Below are 22,609 nucleotides of genomic sequence, written 5' to 3' on the forward strand. Positions count from 1 at the left end.
CACAAACTAAACTTGACAACGTCTGCAAGAACATCACTGCTTTGTGAATTAAATCTAGAGACGGTGCGCTAACGCACTGACTGCCTGCGCTTTTTATTAGGAACGCCTCAATTGTCTCCCTTGCAGTGCGGCTGCTTGCTGTCCTTAGAAATGTGGTTTGGCTGAAGTATTGCGCGCAACCACAGCGCTTGCAGCGCTCTGCTAAGTTCCCGCCCATGTTCCTGCATGCTGACCGGCAAGAGGCGCTCTCTTGCACGATTGTTGAAACGCCAGCCCATTTGTCGGATGTATGTCCTACCGCAGTTTAGGGGAATATTGTACACGCATTGCTCGGTGTATCGCGTGGCGTGCTTCTTGGAATATACAGCCGGCTGCTCGTTCGCCATACAAGGGCAAATCTTGGCCAGCTTACAGGGAACGGAGAACACAATGCGCACACTGTATCTGGCTGCGACCTTATTTATATTGTGCGAAAGCCAGTGAACGTAAGGTATTACGTGCGTGTTCACCTTTTTCTATTGACTCCTGCACCATTTTACCATGTTTCAGCTTATGCGAGAGGCTTCTTCGCACACCCGTGATAACAGAGGGAGGAAATGGTGCGTCTTTAAGTCGTCTAATCTGATTATTGAATCCCGTAAACAGATATGTGCTCACACGACTTCAGTGAAGCCGAATTGAGGCACGTGATAGCTATTCCTCTCTTGATAGGTTTGGGATGTGCGCTGTGAAACGGCAAAAGGCTCTTCTTGGTACGGCGGTTATTCATACAGCCCACGTGCTCCTTCGTGAAAAAAATTTAACATCGAAAACGGTTGCGAATTGTCCTGAAATATAGTCCTGGTGGACTATAATTCCCCGGGGGAATTATAGCCCACCAGATTCTGTCAAAAAGGTGTTAGTTAATTCTACAAAAAGGCAGCGCAATTATGCGCTGCCTCTTTTGCTTTTCACTCGGTCTTCATCCTATAATGGACATGTGTTCCGGTGTACCTGCATGACAGTTCAGTTCACGTCAGTGCAGTTAGCGGTGCATGTCTTTCGCCTCTGCGAGATCACTGGCTCATGATGATTTGTTAGTTCACCCATATTATTATATCTGTAATGAGAATACCTTGTTCGGCACCATGCTTAAATCAGCGTGGTTTCTGTTAATAAACAGTTGGAAGTTAGCGACCGTGTTTGTGGGTTCACTTCGTCCCCTTCCTCATAGCGCCATACCGATTTTCCTCAATGTCATATATCCGCTCAGCCACCGCGTTGGGCTAAATGACTCGAGTAGAAGTTATGTAGAGCACTTACTTAGTACTTGCGATTGTAAACTGCATTGTAAAACTTCAGGGCGGTTTGTATTTGCAAGACAGCCACTTGATCTTACAATCAACAATCCAAACTTCTCAGTTTGATCTTCATAATAGGCGTGCGCAGGGTTCCCCATCAGGGGGGGCAAAGGTTCATCGCAGCGCCCCCCTACCCTACTAAGTCAATGTGTGGGGCAGATTTTGCACCTCCCCCCCCCCCCCCTCTTAGGTGACTAGAAGGGTCAATGTATGGGGCAGATTTTGCGCCACCCCCTCTTAGGTGATTAGGGGGGCGGCCGCCCCCCCCCCCTGCCCCCCCTGTGCACACGCCTATGATCTTTATAACTGCTCATGTACGCCTAATCGGCGATAAAACGGGCCCCGCAAGGGCTCTAGATTTCACAACCCGAGCTCAGGCTAGCTTAGGGGACAGACGCCGATAATCTTCCTTGCGCATTAACGTCCAAAGAGAGACTACTTAAGTATTGGCACATTTGTGACTATTACCGCTTAGGTCACCGAACCCTCCCATCTTTAACGGTTCCTTCCCCACGCAGGCGGGAGGTCCTATGCTGTAAACCAGAAACCAGAGAGGGCACTATTACTCCTAAAAAGTAATTAAATTTCATTGCCGATAACGTTTCTAAAAGTTTTTAAATGTAATTAAACTACATTAAATATTGCAGCTGCTCGAATGTAATGACATTGCAGTAGTATTAATTTTGAAAAGAAATAGGATTACCCTGAAATTACTTTACCAAAAGTTCATCATTCATGCCCAGCTTATGTACACTTCATTCACTGCACATATACTTCTAAAGCTCAGAGATATTTGTTAAAGTTCCTACGCTTGAGGCTTGGCACTCGGGTTAACGTGTCTTTACTGTTTGTCTTTCCATTTTCTGTACACTTTTTGTGCCGTAAGGCAAGCGGACGTGCTGTATTTTAGTCAAAAGTAATTGGGAAAGCAACGAGTAATTTCTGTTAAATTACTCGCTTAAAGTAATTCATTGCATTATTCAATGCTGCGATATCACACTCCCAAGTCTGCTGCCAACCCGCACTTTTCCTTCCCTTGCCTTACGTCACGTACTACACCCGGGAAATGCACCTTACCTAAGCCTGGAAGTTTTGTCCTGCTAGCAAAGCGGACCCAAACCACATTATGTGCCAATGCAAAAACCACTAATTTCCTTCTAATTTAGTAGTGTTTTGGATATTCAGGACGTATACCATACGCCGCTGTAACACGGCACCGAGGTGATGCGCATGGCAGCTGCTCGTGCTCTCCAAGATGGAACTTTAGAAAGCAATCCCTAGGTGGGCTGAAGGGAGCCCTACTGCGAGCATAGGATAACTTTCCCCGCCTTGTCGTCGCGTATTTCCCTTTAAGACGGGATAACCAAAGTTGTTTCTCTTTTTCTCTATGTAGAAACTGCTTAGAGAGAATGAAAAAAAAAAAACAAGTGGTCCCAACAAACTGTCGCAGAAATTACGTCTGTCACTCATTTTATTACTCTCCTGAAGTAATCAGTATAGTGAATGATCTTGCGATTACGTCTTTAAAATGGTTGAGAAGGCAAGCATCGGTCGATGGCATCCAGATTCGCTACATACGCGAAACTGCTGTGATGCTTTGCCAGCTGATTCACGCGAGGACCGCATCTCCGTCCACCCTTCTTGCCATTTATAGTACGCAAATGTTTCGGTAATTTAACCGTAGAAATGTCAGCCCCTGCCGTTAGTGGCCGTTGCGGTACATGTGGAGCGTCTGCAAACCGATAATCACAATGCGGGCATCGGACACGTCCTTCAAGTCTTCGCAGGTGTCTTGTTATCACTTCACGATAACCATAAAGGACACGTTGGTGGTATTGACATGGCTGGTATACATACCAAAAATTTCTCAGCACATGCATGCGTTAAATCGAGATAACGTATTCTTGGCTGCGCAGGAAATGGCACGGTGCCAAAAAGATTGCTTTGTTGCAGAAGAATGCTGGCACCTTTCGTTGTAGGTCGCATCGCTTTCAGAAGTTTTCTGACTTATTTCTTAAAGAAATCACTGTGGTCCCATTGCGCAGTTTGCTAGAAGATGAACCCGTACCAATTCGCTTGTCTTTCAATGCTCGTTGCACATCTTTCTTGAGGTTTTTGTCACCGGAATGCGACAAAAAGACTAGCTACTTCTCGACCGCTATTTCTGGGCGCCATTTTACGTTTTCCCACTCGTCGCTGCTCCCTGTGGCGGTATAGCGGCGTTTTAACAAAGCAGCGCGCTGTTTCCCGAGTGAACGCGAAATGATAATTTCTCCTAGAAGAGCAGACACGTCGCCTTCAATGTGATGCCGACAGCTTACCTAGTCTTAACTTAGTAGTGTAAAAAAAGAACATAAAATAACGGTATGCATAACCAGCGCGAGCTGCACATAAAAGACTTGTGTGACACGAGGGAGCGAAGTACTCATCAAGCCGTCTCCTACGGGCACGGCGCAAGGAGATCGCCACGGAAAAGTCATCAGCATTATTGTGAACGCTGGTTCACGCTTCCGCCGAATCGTTTGACAGTGACGATGATATTCCCAAGATTCCCGCCCAGGCGACACGCAGGGAAAAGACGTCAGACACGTCTCTTGCCGATCGAAGACTTCATTTCCGGCGTTGCAGACAGCGTCCCTTTCGACAGCGGGGTGTCGTCTTGAGCACCGTTCAATGGGGCTTGTCCGAAAAAGAAGCGTCGCCGGTTGACCTCCCCTTCCGCCGCTGAAGGCCGTCTTTGTAATTCAAACGAGCTTCTTTCGAGCTCCTGATTGATGGCTTCAGCCCCGGTCCCCACTTGCTGGTAAATCCTCCGACGGCTCGATGCCCGTCAGGAGACAGGGTCTTACGCGCACTGACTCAGCATCGGCGTGTGTCTGCCCGCTTCCTTCGTTTCTTCACGCAATCCCCGCGTCCTTTACAACTTTCTTTTTCGATGTGTAATAGTTTATATTTGCTCGAATTGATATAGTAGCGAGTGTTTAACGCCGAGTAGCCGCGCCTCTCGATTCGGCCGTTCAGCGCCAGAATAGAAGCCATTAATACCTCATGAATGGCAAGAAAAGCGTTTTTCTTGTGTACCGCTGACAAGGTAGACTTGGAGAGAGAGGGATAAAAAATACCAACGGCGCCATTTAAAGCTGGGCTGTTTGGTGATTAGGCGGCAGAAGAAGGCGCCAGATTTTATACGCGCTGTCTCATTCATCACTCAACGTGCTTTGGCGCTTAGTTCAGATTACTGTTTTATACGCCGAGTAGACGAATGAAACTGTCAGCCCTTGTTGGAGAATGGTGTCCAATCTTTTTGCACTTGTCCTTGCTGCCTTCAGATAAAGGTCAAGCAGCAACTAGACAAATGACATGCTGTGCCTGTCAGAGCTTTGTGTGCAATGAGTGGTAATGTAATGAAGGAATATTTCTTGCGGAATACTTGGACTTCTGTCAACTGTCTGCCAGATGTTGTATATACCTTGAAGTTGTGAGCACTTAGCTGAAAATATCTTCATTTTTGTTCCACAGTAAGCTTGCGGGGGTGTTTATAATTTCAAATGTTACACCTACACACTAGAAAGTATGCATGCGTGGGGACATCCTCTCGAGCACAATATCATCCTCTCGCTAAGGATGTCTTATGCATCTGTAGTTCGACCTGGCGCTATGAACAAAAGCGTCCTTTGGGGCCGAACTGGTGAAGATTTCCATACGTAAGTGCTCATTGCCATTCGCCAGCAGGCTACCCTAATGATATGCCCAACGTCACGATTGGCGGAAAGTTTCTCTTACGAGCAATTCCAGCGCAAGAAATTTTTGTCAATACGGGCCATGCCTCAATATACTGCGAGAGCATACATACTTCTGAATACGTTCACTGGTCATCTGTTTAACCTAACGAATACGACAGGAGAACCGGTGATTGTCTTATTGAATTGTCTGTTGTCGCCTATAATGAGGTACATGTCATGTGACGTAGTCATATGTGAGCATCTTAGTCACATGATATGGTCGAACGTTGGGCAAGTTTGAACGAATGCAGTTATTCAAAGTATGCATATATCCGCCTATTCTGTGTAGTCTGTGTGAATAAGTAGAATGCAAAGCGATTGATATCTTGTTCTTTTTCATCCACAGCCTATTGGCAGCGGAGAGTACTCGGAGTCGGACAATGGTGATGTAAGTGCCAATATACCACTTTCTTTCTTTTCGCTCTTTCCTTCCATCTAGTATATTCTAGGTCAGTGGTTCTCAAATAGGGGTCCGCTTAACCACCCGTCCTCTTCAAAAAAAAAAAGAAAAAAAAAAGAAAGAAACACGCGTTTTTGGAAGCATATTATGTCCGATCACCGCGCCCGTTTTGATTTTTGATAGGCTTCACCGCATGACATACTTGCACTGCGACGGAGCTGGCTTACATTTCCCCTTCTCGAGGAGGTGGCTGAAATGCTTTTGTTACAGTTTTCCGTGATGTATGCATACGATCATACTTTTTATAGGCTTTCATATTTGAAGAGTAAAGGTAGCTAGAAACAGGTTGAATGCGGCTGCAGACCGCACAACTTATTGACAAGCTCTTGAGATCGAATTGGCGTGGCACTTAAGTTTGGCTATTCTTTGCCAGGGAGGAGTGGAAAGCACCCATTTCTCAGTCTTATTAGTCTTAATTAGTCCTAGCTTGGCACGTCATGCCGAGCTCGGCATGACTGGGTACACTATCATCTCAAATAGGCTTAATTAGGTCTAATAAGAATTTGCCTAATTAACTTAAGGTTACCTGATTAGCTATTGTCATGCTCAACTAGGCTTAATTAGGCTTGGCTGTGATTAAGTTGGCTGAATTAGGCACAGCTATACTTGGCTTGACGTCGCCGCGTCGGCATGATGATGACACATTGCGAACCGGACAAACGGCGGGCGTCTTTGCTGTAAGAAGTGCTAGTTGGTCTTCGGGGGGAGGGGGGGGGGGGACGAGGTCAGCGGGCGGTGGACCCTCGGGCAGCCCCAGCGGATGAGGCTCAGCGAGTCAATGTCACCGCACATGCGAGGGGCACGGAAAGGTGTGGGTTTGTAGACGACGCCATACGATCTCGGACCGCTTGGGAAGACTGCCGTGAGGGGATGGATGGATAGGCGTATCGTTCGAGGCGTTAGTGCTGGGGGATGTCGTGATAGGTGACCAAGCAAGACAGGTAGTTAATGACCCCTTTAAAGCGTCACTTAAGTGAAGTTTGCTAAAGATTGGATGGAATAAACAGTATGCCTATTAAAAAGATACCTCTGTTGCACTATACCAATGATTGTAAGAGAATATTTTAGCTAATCCGGACATATAAATATCGAAGGTGGCCGACCAATGGCACGAATTCGGACGCTGGTGGGCCACGACGTAAAATTTCCGAAGCAGTTCTCCGTTACGTCACATACTGGCGTAAGGGCGGGTCGAGAGCAGGTATACGCGATCTCATTATTTACTGAAATTTGCTAATTACACTTGCAGTTAAGGAAATCCGTAACTGAGGGCATCGTAGAGTTTTCTGGAAAGAGGTAGGTGAAGGTAAGACGATAAAAAAGAAACATCTGGACTTACGCTGCGGATCCAGTTTTAAAGGAACACAATCGTGACGTTCCAGATATAGTAAGCGAAGGTCCCTGCTGCGGCCGCTGGCCGCAGTACGGAAAGAAAGGCAGTTTCGCCCCAGAGGCATCGATCTAACACCTGCAAAAAGGTTCATAGTTTTACGGGCCCAGTATAGTGCAGTGAGCGTACTAATTTAACTAACGTCCATAGTGTCTGCTCGCACAGGCAAGCAAGAACACTATGACTTTGAGCACTGGCTTTCACAAAGCTGCTGTGATGAAGAGTGCAAATAGCACTGAGAAAACGCATTGAGTAGCTTTTCGCTTCTTTGAGGTAACGCCATCTGCAAGATTAGGCAGGCGGAGTTATGGAGGCGCCAGTGGAGAGCCCCCGAACGGCTTGCGCACCCAAGCTCTTGTTTTGTTTGGTACTCTCCTTGGGGACGGCTCACGAAGAGAAGAAAGCGGGGAGAGTACGAAATAACGCAAGAGCTTGGGGGCCCAACGGCTGGTGGTTCCCGGCACTAAAGCTGTCTAGTAGTTTACAATAGAGCACTGCACGGGCCGTGATTCTCGGCCCGGGCCCGGCCCGAGCCCGGCGCTCGTTGAAGTTTATCCGCCCGAGCCCGGCCCGGTGACTCAAAGCGAGACCCGGGCCCGGCCCGAACCCGACAAAAATTTTCACCTACTCGGCCTGGCCCGGCCCGACCGCAGATCAGGCCCGACATGGGCCCGACCCAATAATCTAGGTCGCGTTGACCGAACATGGAATCGCCAGCAACGCATTTTTAAGTAGCAAATATTCAAGTTTTCTTGGCGCATGCTACGCTAACAAGTACGCTCTAATCTACGGCAATTCCTTGTTGAAAAGGGCCTCACTGTGGTAACAGTTGACCGGACATGCTGGGTACTATGAACGGTTATTCAGCAGCGGTATACTTTTTTCTTGCAAATACAATGGTAATCATCAAGACGTTTGGTAGCAGATATTGTCGCAAGAAAAGTGATTTGCCAGTTTCTACAGGGAGCGCAATAAGAACAGAGGAGAGAGAGAACTGAACGCTCTTTTCACTTTGTTTTTATTGCGCTCTCTATTGAAGTTTAATGCATGCTCTAACGACAAAGCTAATCGTGCACCCTTTCTGGATATGTTGCACCTGTCCTCAGCATAGTAGCACCTTGCCACAACAAGAGAAATAGAGGGAAAAAGCCAAATGTATTACCTTTGTTGTGAAGACGCTAACCTAGATAAAAATTATAACGAGCTACGTATAAACAACAGAAAGGAAGAAAAAGCGATTTGTGATAGCGTTTTTTCCATATATCACTCCACTGCTAGGTTAAACATTCTATAAATTTTTTGTGGCATAGTTTAGAGTTCATTTCTTCACATATTATTGGGCGAAAAGTGAAATTATCACGAGATTGCGGTTGCAAGCACGCCATGCGCTGTTACGTCAGATATCGTGCCGCGCTAAAATTTCTCGAACTGCTTGCGCTAGCCGCAGGGGCCCACAAAATCTGCCTTGCGAATTGCGGAGGTGTCGACAGTCGCTGTTCTCAGACTTCCACCACTGGAGCAAATTTCGGACGTCTGTTCAGACCTATGCAAAATGAACATAGACGTCCAGCTCTCCCCTCATTTCTCTTGCTCCTGAACGTCAGAACTATTGGTAAATCGACTGTCGATAGCATCGATAGTTTTTCTCTTTTTTTTTGAGACTATCGATAGTGTAAACAAACTATCGATATTACTACTATCGAGAAACCATCGATAGTGGAATCGGTAGTACCATTGATAATATTACTAGCGACATTACCGCCACGCGTGTTTATTGTTTTGTTTTCATGTATTGGGGTTTCAACCGCAAAGATTGTTAGCAACGTTTGATGCAGACCGCGCCGTAACGTTTGAGAAGATTCACGGTTGCTTGAGATCACTCTGTTAAGATTACGCGCGGGACGCGAATAGTCAAGTTTATTCGAGAGCTTACGCGAGCACCAGCAATTACGCTGGAAGATTCGATGACTGATCTATAAAGACGAGGTGTTCCACCGATGATCGAATTACTGTACGGCCGACGGCCCTTCTCGCCGCTATCAGTGCGCCGCGAGTATCGCTTGTATTTTGAGTTCTGATTTTCTGGGCACAAGCTCGCCCAAATAAAGAGCTCCGTATTTCCCAGTCATGCTGCAGCAATCTTCACCGTCACAACCACGTGACAATGCTATCAATAGTGGTGTGACTAATGATGCTGTTGCTGGGCGGCCATATTGTCAAAATATTTGCGATAGCATGCTATCAGCTTCTCTTAATTTATGAGCAATTTTGGCGTGAGAAATAAATTATTTCCGCAGAGAAAATTGCGGAATATGTCCATTAATAAATTCATATCCAAAACCAACCAGTTACACCTTACAAATAACAAACTTAGTTTTTGATATTTCTTTTTTATTTTGAATCATAAAATGCAATATACATTTGAAGCCGCGCAGTTCCACCAAATGTAATGGCTTCCTTTCCGCTACAGCTGAACAGTTTGAATTTATGATCATGTGTCAGGAAAGCACTCTGGTGAAGAACACAAGCATGTCAACTTGGTTGCCCTTCAGCCTGCTCCTCCGGCTCCACTATGCACCACACGCGCGTGGAACGAAGTTTATTCATCAATGAGTTCGCGCTGTTGATTTTATACTATCGATAGTACCATCGAAGGTACTATCAATGGCGCTATCGATAGCATTTTTTACCATTGATAGTTCAATAGTGACTCAGCTATCGATAGTATCGATAGTACCATCGATAGTTCTGCATCACTACGTGCCACTCTTCAATACAATAATCTATAAAACTCCTCTCTGAGGGCTTCTCCTTGCAGGTTTAAGCAGTGTATGTTATGCACGGTTTGTACTATGCTCTGTGTTTTTCATATTGCAATGGTGCGTGCCTTGCTAACGATGTTGGATAACGCGGGTAGGACTGGCAGAAGGTAGGCGAAGAGATTTCGAACTATTTTTCGGGTTCCTTCCAGTTTGGTAATAAAGGCACGAATAAGCTTACCGAAGATTACTCATAGGGTGCTTATGGTTATCTGTCTTTTTTCAAGCGAATATACTTTCCCCCTTGCCTTGTTTAATGGAGCTATGCTGTTCCTGCACATTCCTACGCTGTTGCGGCATTATCATGTAGCTCTCGCACCATATAGCGGAACAAGACGAAAGTTCAGACGTTAATAATGTGGACAAACAAAACAGGCTGCGCATGTCCAGGTCACGTTACATGACCACTGGGAGCCGTGACGGAGCTACGGAAAAAGAGTGTCTTTATAGTGATTCTGTGTAACGTAACTCCGTGCAGACCTTTCGGTTTAGTGGGCTACTGGAGCTGTCAAGAAGAACGTTGCCGCGCTTTGGAGTTCTGTGATCGCTCTTCCGATGAAAGTTATAGAGATCAATTTATTATAGTACATTTATTACTGTGATTGCAAAATAACATTTGGGATATAAAATAATGGCAAATATCATTAGTAAAGCACAGAAAAGTGAGATGTTAACTTTATGGACGCCTGGTCCGCTCACTTTCGGCTCGCCCGCTTTAGATAAATATAGACCCATAAGCAAGAAGCAGAAGTAGTTCAGTACTCGTCCCTCACAAAACATCTCCAACTAACTTGACCCCACATAAAAAAATCGCTTTTTCGAGATAAAATATGTAGAACATGTAAAATATGTATGCACAACGTATCTGGAACAATCTTAAGAACGGAGCAAAGTCCAAGCCCGGCCCAACCCGAGCCCGCCATCTCAAACCCGGGCCCGACCCTAAGCCCGGAGCTTGAGGCCCGAGCCCGGCCCGGGCCCGCCATGAAAACTGCTTTACCCGGCCCGGCCCGGCCCACGGGCCGGGCCGGGCCCGGGTTTTCGGGTAGGCCCGTGCAGTGCTCTAGTTTACAACACCAGTTTCCAATAAGAATATCCTACAACGCTGTACATGGCACTAAAATTTCGTGCGCTGCGGTAGAACTAGTCCATTTTAATTTTGTTCCTTCTGATAATAAAAGCACGATTGTCGGAAAAGCTTTCATGAACAACACTTGGCAGCCACAAAGCAGTTTATTGCAAGTGTCGCAGAGCACATTCGCTTAGTGGGCATTCGCTTAGCAGCGCAGGCCTTGTCGACCGAATGAGAAATCGTAATTTGAGATTTAGCGTAGCGCAGATATATTTTCCAAGTCAACTAAGCACGGTTCAGATGCGCAGTGCGTTTTTCAACCTTTCTATTTTTCGTCTTCTGTCGTTTCCTTGCGAGAAAACTATAAATGCCTGAAGTCATAATCGCAGGAAAAACGACTCTGTTGTTATACGTTACTGAAGGAGGAACAAAAAATATTAAGTCACTCTTAAGTCCTAAGCGGTATTTCTTGTCTTTGTTTTTCATAAAAAAACAGATGGCGCTTACGGTAAGATTACCATGTTATTTCGTACTGCATAAGTAATACGATTCAGTGAGCAAGTGGGTGAACAAGCAAGAAAAAGGGAAGCTACAAATACGTACAAATAGTTTAAAATGTGTTTAGCATTCCGTGCTGTTGTATATAAGATGGAAAGCTTCCGCCTATCCTAATGCCATTGAAAACAACGTTACGTAAACCGATACAAAGCTAGCGCGGTAAAGTATGTCGAGGGAGGACAGGTTCGCGCTGTCGGATATAGCCAAGTCGATCGCAAAACCTGGTCGAACTTGCTGCCATTCTCAGCTTGGTGCAACCAGTTACTGGAGGCACATTGTACGTATACCTTTGATCTAGAGGTGGGGCTCTAGATTATATTTTCAGAATAGAGAGAGAGACAGAGAGAGAGAGAGAGAGAGGCTCTTTACTGCAAAAACAGAGATTTTTGCTGGCGTGTATAACCGCTGGCATGCTACTCTGTATAGGGAAGATGAATGGGTTTAAAAGATTGCAGAAGACAGGAAAAAATAATAATAAAAAGAAAGTACATAAACAAATAATAAATGTGCACCTGATAATAATATTCACAACTGGGATGTCAGGCAAGTCTAGGCTTTTCTATATGAAATAGTTGATCATTGAAGCTTTCCGATTAGGCCAACTTCTGACAGGTAATTAAATAATGACTCTAAAACTAGTCGCTGTTCTGAAAAGCGAGGCATTGGACCAAACATGTTGTGTAACGTTCACGGATCGTGGCAAATTATTTCCATTTGTCGCTCAAACAATTGTGTCTCGTCGCGGTACGCGGAGCATTCATGTAATACATGCTCCCCTGTGTCTATGCTGCCAGAGTCATCACAGTAGGGGTTAGTGGTACGCCCTATGCGGTACAAGTAACTGTTCGTGTATGCCACGTTCTGTCGAAGGCGATGATGCAGTGTAGCTACGTGTTCAGGAAACTTTCGCTCTCACTTCTCGGTCAATACAACGAACAAGGTTATCTTGCTGAAGCGGCAGATTCCAGAGGCGGTCTTTTTCTTGATAGGCATATTTTATTGCGATGTTCGAGGTGTCGGCTTTCGTAAAAAAATATCCTTCTGAAATTTCGGTATTGGAGCCCATTTCGGGCAGCAACATTCGCTTTTTCGTCTCCCGAAATTCCAGCATGGCCAGGTATACAGTGGAACGTAATACCATGCCCAACAGTATTAGCCTTGTGGTGAAGATAGGCGATATCAGATGCTGCAGGTTGGTGATTACCTCGCTTATGCCTGTTTCACAAACTTTGTGGGGCTACTTTGGAATTTGTAAATATCACCCGTGATTCTGGCAGCTGCTGTCGTAGTATAAACATAAGAGCCTCCTTAATGCCATATAATTCAGCTAACGTAAAGGATGTCGCTCTCTTAAGACTAAACGAGAGTGTTTTTCTTGTACAGGGCACAAAAACTCCGCACGATGATCGACGTTGAGTTGTAGAGCCATCTGTGAATATGCGCGTTTCGACTCGGTATTCTTTGTGCATGTACTCCAACGCTATCTGATGGGTTGCTGCTTAGGGAATTTTCCTTTTTGCACTGATTCCGGGGATATACGACACAATTTCTAGTGGTGACAGTGTCCAGGGTGAGATGTTCTTTGGCATAATAGGTGTCGTCTGAGCAGGGATCAAAATACGTGTACATATGCTTCCGACGGCCTGCCCGAAGCTAGATGCAGCACTGGCTTTAGAAATATTGGTTAAAAAGTGGGTGACAGTGTGAATCACGTGCCTGAGGAGAAGCCGAAGTGTCTCCTGCGAAGATATCACTTCAAGAGGCAGACATCCTGCTTCTGCTACGGTTACTGCTCGAGACGAACCCTTTCGAAGGCCAAGACATATTCGAAGACAGTTGTTGCTTGCCGTCCCAAGTTTTCTCTTGCATGTGTAAGAGATATTATGCTGGAGTGGGAGGTAATACCGCAGTGTCCCGTCGACGTAGGACTTATGGAACCATTGATCGGCAGTTGCTTCCCCACTGTGATCCGGCTAAAAATCGAAATATGTGAAACCGAGGAAATATTCTCACTCAGTTTCTTCCCTTTAGATTCCTTTCAATCGTCACTCCAAGAAACCTTTGTGTCTTGACGAATGGAAGGATGCGACTACCCGGTATTAGTGGGCATTTTTCCATTCTCCTTCGCGAGAAAGCCATAGCAACGCTTTTGTCGAGGGACAGTTTGAGACCTCTTGAATTTAGGTAGGCCGATATATTTGCCAGCGCTCCCTGAAGATGTTGTTGGGTGTTCCTGCGGCAACGTGCCACGCTCGAAATGCTAATATCGTCTGCATACAGTGTGATGCTGAAGCCACGGAGCTGGTTTATTTTCAGATGGATAAATGCTAGATTAATTAGTATCGGGCTTAACACAGCTCCTTGCGGTACGGCACTTTCGACAGCATAAAACGCTGCAGGGCCCTCCGGAGTACACATGAACAGTTGGCGCCCTTAAAGATAGCCTGAAACTCATGTGTAAGGCCGTCCTCCAAGACCAAAGGTTTCCAAAGCGTCAAGTATTGCTTTATAATAGACGGAGTCATACGCTGCCTTAATGTCCAAAAATAACGCAGTAGATGTGTTTCCACAAGGCAAGTTTTCTTCATTTGATGAGATCAAGGCAACGACATCAATTGCAGACCTATTTTGACGGAAGCCATTCATTCTCGCCGAGGAAATTTTCTTTCCAGGAACCAATTGAGTCGTTTGGGAATATTTTTTTCGAATGGCTTCCGTACGCAACTAAGTAGCGACATTGGTCTGTAGAAGGCGTAATTTGTTGGCTGTTTTCCTAGTTTCAATATAGCAATAACTTTCGCAAGTTTCCATTCCTTTCCATTCCGTTGGAAGCTCCCCATTTATCCATGAGGCATTGTAGTACTCTGGAATACGTAGGCGCGATGTGCGGCTTATATTTGCGAGGGCTGCATAATTCACACCGTCATGGCGACGTGCTGTCCGTGTCGCCGATTGCTGCTCTTCAATTGTAAAACGCATCTCTAAGTCCGAAAAGGGATACGAGTCTGATGATGTTCAGAGAAGGTTTTGCCCCGCTGGAAAGGAGCCTACGGCACTGTTCTTCACCTCCACAGCGATGGGCGCTCATGTAATGACGGCGCGATAAAAGGGTAAAGCTGCTGCGGCTCTTTTCGAATACCTCTGATGACTCGCTAGATTTCGCTGAGCGGTTTTCGTATATCCCGCGTTCCACAAAACTATTTACACCTTTTTCAGTTAAGTTTGGTTAGGTAACGCCGTATGTGTCTTTGTGCCTGTCGGCAAGCTCTGAGACGTCGATCTTTTTTGTACGCAGAGCCTTCCTTTCGGTGCACCTTCGAATGGCTCATAATCTTTCTAATTCTTCGTCATAAGTACGTAAGTTACAATGCGTAGTGACAGAGCGGGTGCTTTTTCTTTTGAGGAAATGAGCTATTGTCGGCGTCAACTTTGCATTCGTAGTAGAGGCTATGATCCCCTTCCCTACTGCTGCTGTGTAAGCTTCCCCAGTCTACCGACTTCAGTGCCACTTTCCTGGGCAACGTCCGAAGATAACGGGCAGAGATTAGGGTGGGGTAGTGATCGCTAATTCGAGTATCGAAATCTGTACACCAGCTAAACATAGGGACCACTTAACTTTATGAAAATATGTGACATCGATGCAGCTATCAGTTTTCGTACTTTTAAAATGAGTTATATGGCCATCAGTTAAGGACTCTATATTGTATCTTGCAAGAAGTTTCGCCAGCTTAGCAGCACGAGCACATGGATATGAACTGCCCCAGATCTCGTTATGTGCCTTAAAGTCGTCACAGATAATATGTGGAGATTGAGTGCTTGTCAACAAGTTTTCGAATCTTGATACGTAGAAACGTGAGCCTGGTTCCAAGTAGACGCCTATCAGGGTAAACACTTTAAATGCAGACACTGTGGTCGCGCAAACATAATAATTCTTCTCATATGGTGCTACATCAATCGCAGATGCACGTAGTCCATCGAGGAGTCGACTAATTCCGCTTTGTCGCCTGGAATCATGAAAATAATAACCCTTTAACCCAAATTGCTCGTTGACGCGAGACTCGGAAATGACCATAAAAGGGAAACGGTATACTCACGCAAAATAATTAAAGTCTGGCAACTTTGAGCGCAAACCATGAGCATTCCACTGAAAAATAGAACATGTGCGGAAGTGCTTGCTCGTGGACACCGCTGCCGAGTCGATTGGTAGCGAATCCATGGTTGTTACTCCGAACAAGAACGGCGTTGCGCCGTGTAAGAAGTCGCCAGTGGTTCAAAAGCCAGGACTGCCTGTACCTCAGGGATGCTTTTCAGCGATCGTTTGGCAAAGAGGGAGCCTTGATTGCAGCGAGCATCATGGGAATGAGCATACTGGCTACGTCTTTTACGGTGCTACCATTTAACAGCTTTTCTTTGTGCTTCCTGTTCTACTGCGACTTTGGGGACATTTGTTGTTGACTTGCATTTGTGTCACTTGAGGACTTTTCTTGGCTCTTTGCAGATGATGGTCTTCTCTAGTTTCCTTTCACGACTGATGCAAAGGACTTTTTCGTAGCTGTGTTGCTGCGCTGTACTGTGCCTTGTTGCTTTTGGTTTGTAAATGTGAATGTCGCATTCGGATTCGGTGGTGGTTCTCGTCGTTTCCGCGCTTTTCCTTGGAATTGCTCCATTGTCCGTGCTAGAGTAGTTGCTCTCTTCTTGGGTCACCCGCCGTATGATGCAGTGTGCTCAGCTCCACAGTTTGAATATCGAGGCTGGAAACGCGACGTACATTCCTTGTACGTATGTAGACCAGCGCATATCTTGCAACGGATGGGGCCGTTACAATATTTCGCTATATGACCATGTCTTTGAGATCTGAAACATAGAGTAGCGGATCCTATATACTCTGTTACAGGATAACTGCAAAATCCAAACGACACTCGGTTTGGTAAATGGGCGTCTTTTGATAATTAGAAGATGACCGAGCATCTTTGGGTCGTCGTTACAGCGCCATCTGCGTTTGGGATGTATGCAACTTGCCTTTTAGCAGATATGGCTCCTTGTTCGCTCAAATACTCCTTGAAGTCGTCATCCGAGTACTCAACAGGAACGTCCTGTATCCTCCCGTGCATGGCAGAGTACGAGTATATAACTGGTCCTTCTACGCAATGGCCGCCAGGTCTGTCACCGTGACGAGGCGCTTAGTTGCAGGGACTGAAGACATTGTCACCATGAGGCTGCCATCCTTGTTTAGAGGATGGCTGAGTATCTTTTCTTGGGCTGTTGTGATGACTGCAGAAGCCAGGAGATTTGGGTCAACTTTACAGTAGCTTCCGCCAGGTTGAGTTGGTTTGACTGTCACAGGAACACCTGTGGCTGTTTTGTTTTTATAGGAAACAACAGGGAAGGCTGCCTGGTCCATCTCTTCGTTGTCTTCTGTAGACTCCTTTGACTCAGCGTCACCTTCACGCAGTCTTTTCCTTGCTTGTTCATCTTCTTTCGGGTCTACAGAATTACATGCTGACCTGATGTCTGATTACTTGCGGTGGATGCCATTAAAACATCGTGAAGGGCGGGCGACAACGGAGGGCCGCCACGTTGTTGCTTCGGCCCGACACGTTTCGGTAGTCACTTGCTGTGCCTGTTTCGCAGGACGGTGACCCCCAAACCGTCGTTCGTTGAGGTCGAGGCACAAAAATCAAAGATGAACTCTACGCTTGCTAAAAAAGACTGAACATTACAGATGAGCGTTGGGAAGCAGCCTACCATAAGTCGTCTTTCCTCTCACTCATATTTTCGGAATCGTCACCGTTTAGCGATACTGTTCTGGGCGCCTTCTCGAGGAGGGCCTTCCTGAAGATTTGCGAAATTAGGTTGTGCGATTTCTTAGCGGCGAATACCAGGTTGGTAATTTACTAGCGTAATAAATGATGGATGAAGGGTACCAAACTAGAACAAATATGCTTGATGTGCTATGTCAAAGCCTCAAACGGGTGTTTTACTTTCCGAAAACTGCGCCAATTGGAAGGCAACACTGCATAGAGCTGTTTAATCTCTTGCCTAATTCCTTCTCAACTGGTATGGTATTTTCTCAAGTTTACCTTATTAACGTTCTCGCATCATCCCCAAACTCATGTCGTCAGGCATATAAGACTTGTATGGTTGCTTTCCTGTCAACGTTATATGGCAGAGTTTGATATATGATGAAAACCCAGATAAAAAAAAATGTTTCCGTATCATTTGGTCTGTTTCGCGTGAGCAAGTAAAAAGATGAATGGCGGACATTGATTTTGTTCATTTTACACTAATGTTTCGCAGTACGCAGAGGAAGATTCTAAGGATCACAGCATCTTCGGCTCGGATTACGACGAAGGAAGCGGAGATTTCGGTGAGCTGCGCTCTTTACTTCATGGATCGTCCTCTTGCACCTTTCAGTTATATGTTTTTTTTCTTTCGTTTCTGCATGGCTTGTTGCATGATACAGTTGAACGTTTTCATAATAATAGCTAGGCAATATACTTCCCGCGTGACCAGTAGGTAGCTTGCACAATGTACACAATCGATCGTTTTATGCATTTGAAACGACGACGAGCAACATTTAACTTAACTGATAAGGTCGCATTGAAAGGTAATTATGAATGTTGGCCACTGTCGACATGGTAAGCAACTCGCCAAACGATATAGTCGTTGTAAACGAATGCTTCGTTAACTTTGTTCGGTATTCACAATAGCTCATAGAGGTATAAATGCCTTGGTTCACCACAACCTTCACTTAGCGAGGAAGGCACACCATGTTGCAAAACTTTCGAATGGAGTTAATGTGACTTTCTGAGCCAGGCTGCAACGTACATTCTTAGTGGTACCTTCAGTGCCGGCTCTCAAAATCTTTACAGCTCGAGATTTCTAACAAAGTGGAAAAGTTAAAAACATCGAACGGTAATCGAGAAGCCCGCGAATATTGGGCACACTTCGAACTGAATTATTCGATAGTTATATTTTTTTTGATATCCGCTAACTTCTGAATACACTCGACCGGAATTATTCGCAGAGCTGGAAGAGTGTATTGGTGAGGTTTCTATCAGCGGTTACTTAGCGAGATTATGAGAAAACTGATCCAGAAAATTATGAAGCTCCTGCCTGTCATATATAGTCAACAATTTTGCTGCGTGAGGTGTGTGGAGCAGCTCTTTTGTTGTTCGATAACTTCAAGTTATGATTGAAAGGCTGCTTCATCTTTAGGTGTCCTGTAAATTTCCTAACTTTGATGTATTGACGTGATGATCTGTTTGTCATTATTCTGCATTTTGACGTGCTGTGTGGTTGTGTATGTGGGGGCCGACGCTTGCGGTTGGACGCCTAACTATTTGTGCATTGTTGATGGCCCACAAAATAAACCCATCATCATTGTGATCAAACTGTGGAAGTATGTGTACGCAAGGTTTATTCCAGCAGTATACTGCCCGTATACCATAGTAAAATGCATCCCGTAATTGAGTTGGTAAGGCGTGCGGCCCGGGGGACGCATACGGTTGTCACGCGTGAGAAGTGTGATACTTGAACTATGCGCTGGTGAGAGAGAGAGAGAGAAGAGAGAGAAAGGAAAGACAGGGAGGTTAACCAGAAGCAGCCGCTGGGGATTTCGTAGCGAATCTTTAGGCTAGAAGGGCCCACCACGCAACCCGGCTTCTTTCAACAAAGAAGGCTGTACGACTGCCGTAGCACGGTATGCCTAAAGCTTCAACTACATGGACCAGGCAAGTAGCCACAAGTTCTCTACGGTGGGGGGGGGGGGGGGGGGGGTTCAACCACATTTTACATATCTGAAGTGTTTAGCGCGGAATTATGAAGACGGGACAAGAAGGGAGAACACGTAGACAGGCGCTAACTTTCAACAAATGATTTATTTGAATCCGGATTCCACATATTTATACACTTAAGAGCCAAAAATCACGCATGCGCAGGTACAGTACCGTCGAGGAACACCAGTTCTTTGTTAGTCAGTGATAGTGACGGGGTGCTAACACAATCTTTGCCAAGTCTATGAATAGTCGCCGATTCGATGATTAAACGAGTAGTTTCGTCAAGGTGCCTACGTACAATGAAATACTTTATCAAAGAGCGGAACGCAACCACACGCGCTGCAGTGTGTGGCTAACCAGCCATCGCTGCCTTTCCTGACATTGTTGCATTGCTCCCTGAGCCTGTTATTAAGACAACGCCCCGTTTGTCCTACATAATGCTTACCACACGATAAGGGGATCTGGTAAACAACACCTTCCTTGCAGAGCACGTAACGTGCCCTGTGGTTCTTACTGCAGTCAAGCCTTCCTTGAGCAAGTGGGTTGCTGCTTTTGCAAAGTTTAGCCAATTTATTTGAGGCCGTGAGCACGACGCCAACGTTTGCTCGAGCACCCACCTTTTTTTTATGTTGTGGGATATCCTGTGTAGATACGGTATAGCGGCAAACTTTTTTCGGCCATCAAAATTAGCTGTTATTCCGGCCTGACGATTGGAACGTGGTTTTTTGAGAAAGCATTCTGCAACCCATGCAACAAGGTGATCGGGATAACCTGCTTGCGTCAGGCCAGCTCTTTGGCAGTGAAGGCTTGTCTCCAAGAGATGAGAACAGGATTTCTTTAGGGCGTTATCGAGGCAGTGCCGGATAATGGACCTTTTTACCAGTTTTGAGTGGGAGGAGCGGAAAGGTAACAACGGCTTGCTCTCCAATAGCGCCTGTGTACGTGTTCTCCCTTCTTGTCCCGTCTTCATAATTCTGCGCTAAACACTTCAGATATGTCATACCAACAAGGCCAGAAGTCAGCCCTTGCCACATTCTACAGTATGTATGTTCGTGCGCGCTGCGTGTATATATACACATGCAAAATTGAAAATTTTCGGGGAGGGGTTTAAACCATCTCAATGCGCTCCTCCCCCTCCCCTGGCTACGCCAGTGACATGGGCCATCTTCTACGCTATACTTTCTTAATCAGACACACTCGTAATCGGAGGAAAACGTGCCAGAATGATCGGCTATGCATAGACAACCGTTGCCGCAATAGATATGAAATGGTGACTGTAGCTATGTAATATAGCGTATGACGAACAGTTCTCTGTGCAATTTCAAGATGATGCCGTTGAAACGCTGTCATCATATGAGACGAGCCCACCTCCACTGAATGCGCCGGCAGAGAATAGTGGGACGTACATTTCGATCGGTTGGCCTGGACTTATTTTACTTTGGCTCAAGTTTTGTCACTATTCGAGTGTTACTTTTGTTGCCTGCCTTGTAATATACATTTTCTACGGATGAAGGTTTTGTTTTGAGCACTCTTTTCCGGCAAATGTATATTTTGAACACGTTCTGCACTTTTATTTACGTTTTGTTTGTATTTTGTTTCCATACACCCGCGTCGAAAAAGACCTCTTGCCACCAATTCCACCACCTCTGATACCTTATGGTGAGTTTGTGTTTGTTTATTATTTTATGTTTTCAACAGCGTAGCTGCTTAAGCTCGTCAAACCCCCGTGGATACGATGCAAGAAATTATCATCGTCATGAACGGCGCGCGCTCCTTTCGTCGTCGTCTTCGCTCCCCGAACACGTGCGCACGGCGCGCGCTGTCCCGCTGCGCCAATTTGTCCGGCGTGGGATGCAATAACTCGGATGGGCGAGAGAACAAATACAGAGAGAGAGAGAGAGAGAGAAGGAGATGGAAAGAAAGACAAAGCGAAAAATAGAGAGAAAGAAAGCCAGAGAAATAAATTGAGAGAAACAGATAGAAAGAAACAGACAAAAAGAGAGCAAGGCAGAAAGAGAAGGAAAGAAAGAAAGAAAGAGAGAAGAACGAAAAAAAGAGAGAAAAACAAAGAAAGATGAAGAAAAATTGAGAGAGAGAAAGGGATATGAAGAAAGAGGAATCGAGAAATAGAGAGAAAAAAGATAGAAAGACAGAGAGACAAAGAGATAGAAAGAAACAGACACAAAAAAGAGATACAAAAACAGTGAACAAGACAGAAAGAGAAAGAAAGAGAGAACAAAGACAGAAAGCGAGATAAACAAAAAAAAGATAAAGACATAGAAGAGGAGGCAAGGAATAGAGAGAGAGAGAGAGAGAGAAACGATGGGAAGAAAGAGAAAAAAGATAGAAAGAGCGAGAAAAAAACTTCGAGAAATAGATAGATATCGGAAAAAAGAAACAGAGAAACAAAAAGAGATACAAAAAATTAAGGCAGCTCCGCACTAGTGGTGCGAAGCCTGATGGAAGTGCGGAGCTGGGCATCCTTCTTTGTTTCTCTTGATTTTTCTCTTTCTTTCTTGATCTCCTTATTTCTTTTTCTCTTTTTCCTGTTATTTTCCCGTCTTTTTAATCTGTTTGTTTCTATTTCTTTCTCTCTGTAAATATTTCTTTCTCTTTCTTGCTCCATCTATCTTTCTTTCTACCTCTCTCTATTTCTCGCTTCCTCTTTCTTTCTCCCTTTGTTTTTCTATTTCCTTCTCTCTTTTTCGTTGATTCTTTCTTTCCGTTTTTCTTTCTCTTTCTGTGTTCCTTCCCTTTCTTTCTCTCTTTCTCTTTCTTTCTATGCTATTCTTTACTCTTTCCTCTTCTTCTTCCTCTCTTCCTCGCCTTCACTTCCCTTTCCCACTCCTTTGCTATACTATACAACGCTATGTTATGCTCTGCTAGCGTACCTGTGTAGCCGTGTAGTTACGACGCTCGCCTGCGGATTGTGGGTACGCCGGGTTTGAATCCCGCTTCACTAAGAAACTTTTTTCGCCAAGAATTTCTCTATCTCTTTCTTTCTATCTGTTTCTTTCTCCTTGCCTCTTTCTCTCTCTCTCTGTACTCGTTCTCTCGCCCATCAGAGTTAATGCATCCCACGCCGGACAAATCGACGCACGTGTTCTTGGAGCGAAGCAGAAGATGAAGAAGAGGACGAAGATAGCGCGTGCTGGTTCATGATGATAATTATCTGTCGACGACTAACGGCATAACGAAAAGCTTAACAGCTCCGCTGTACAAAAAACAGAGAGAGAGAGAGAGAGAGAGATAAGGAAAAAGAAAGAGATGAAGAAAGAAAGAGGAAAAATGAAAGAGAAACAACGAAGGCCGCCCAGCTCCGCTGTACCTTCAGGCTTGGCACCACTAATGCGAAGCTGCCTCATTATTTTTTTTTTTTTGCGTACTTCATCTTTCACACTACGCTTCGA

The 22,609-nt window shown here is 45.3% G+C and overlaps 1 protein-coding gene across 1 annotated transcript in view; it reads left to right on the forward strand.

The window, feature by feature from the left end:
• The window catches only part of LOC119392275 (collagen alpha-1(XVIII) chain), a 503,217-nt gene that overhangs the window by 157,551 nt on the left and 323,057 nt on the right, over window positions 1–22,609 (forward strand). The window contains exons 3-5 of the mRNA XM_037659675.2: window positions 5,469–5,510; window positions 17,719–17,788; window positions 20,820–20,858. Of these exons, the coding sequence (XP_037515603.1) occupies window positions 5,469–5,510; window positions 17,719–17,788; window positions 20,820–20,858 (151 nt within the window). The remainder of the gene's footprint in view (window positions 1–5,468; window positions 5,511–17,718; window positions 17,789–20,819; window positions 20,859–22,609) is intronic.

This window comes from Rhipicephalus sanguineus, chromosome 1, assembly GCF_013339695.2.
Source record: "Rhipicephalus sanguineus isolate Rsan-2018 chromosome 1, BIME_Rsan_1.4, whole genome shotgun sequence".
Lineage (NCBI taxonomy): Eukaryota > Metazoa > Arthropoda > Arachnida > Ixodida > Ixodidae > Rhipicephalus > Rhipicephalus sanguineus.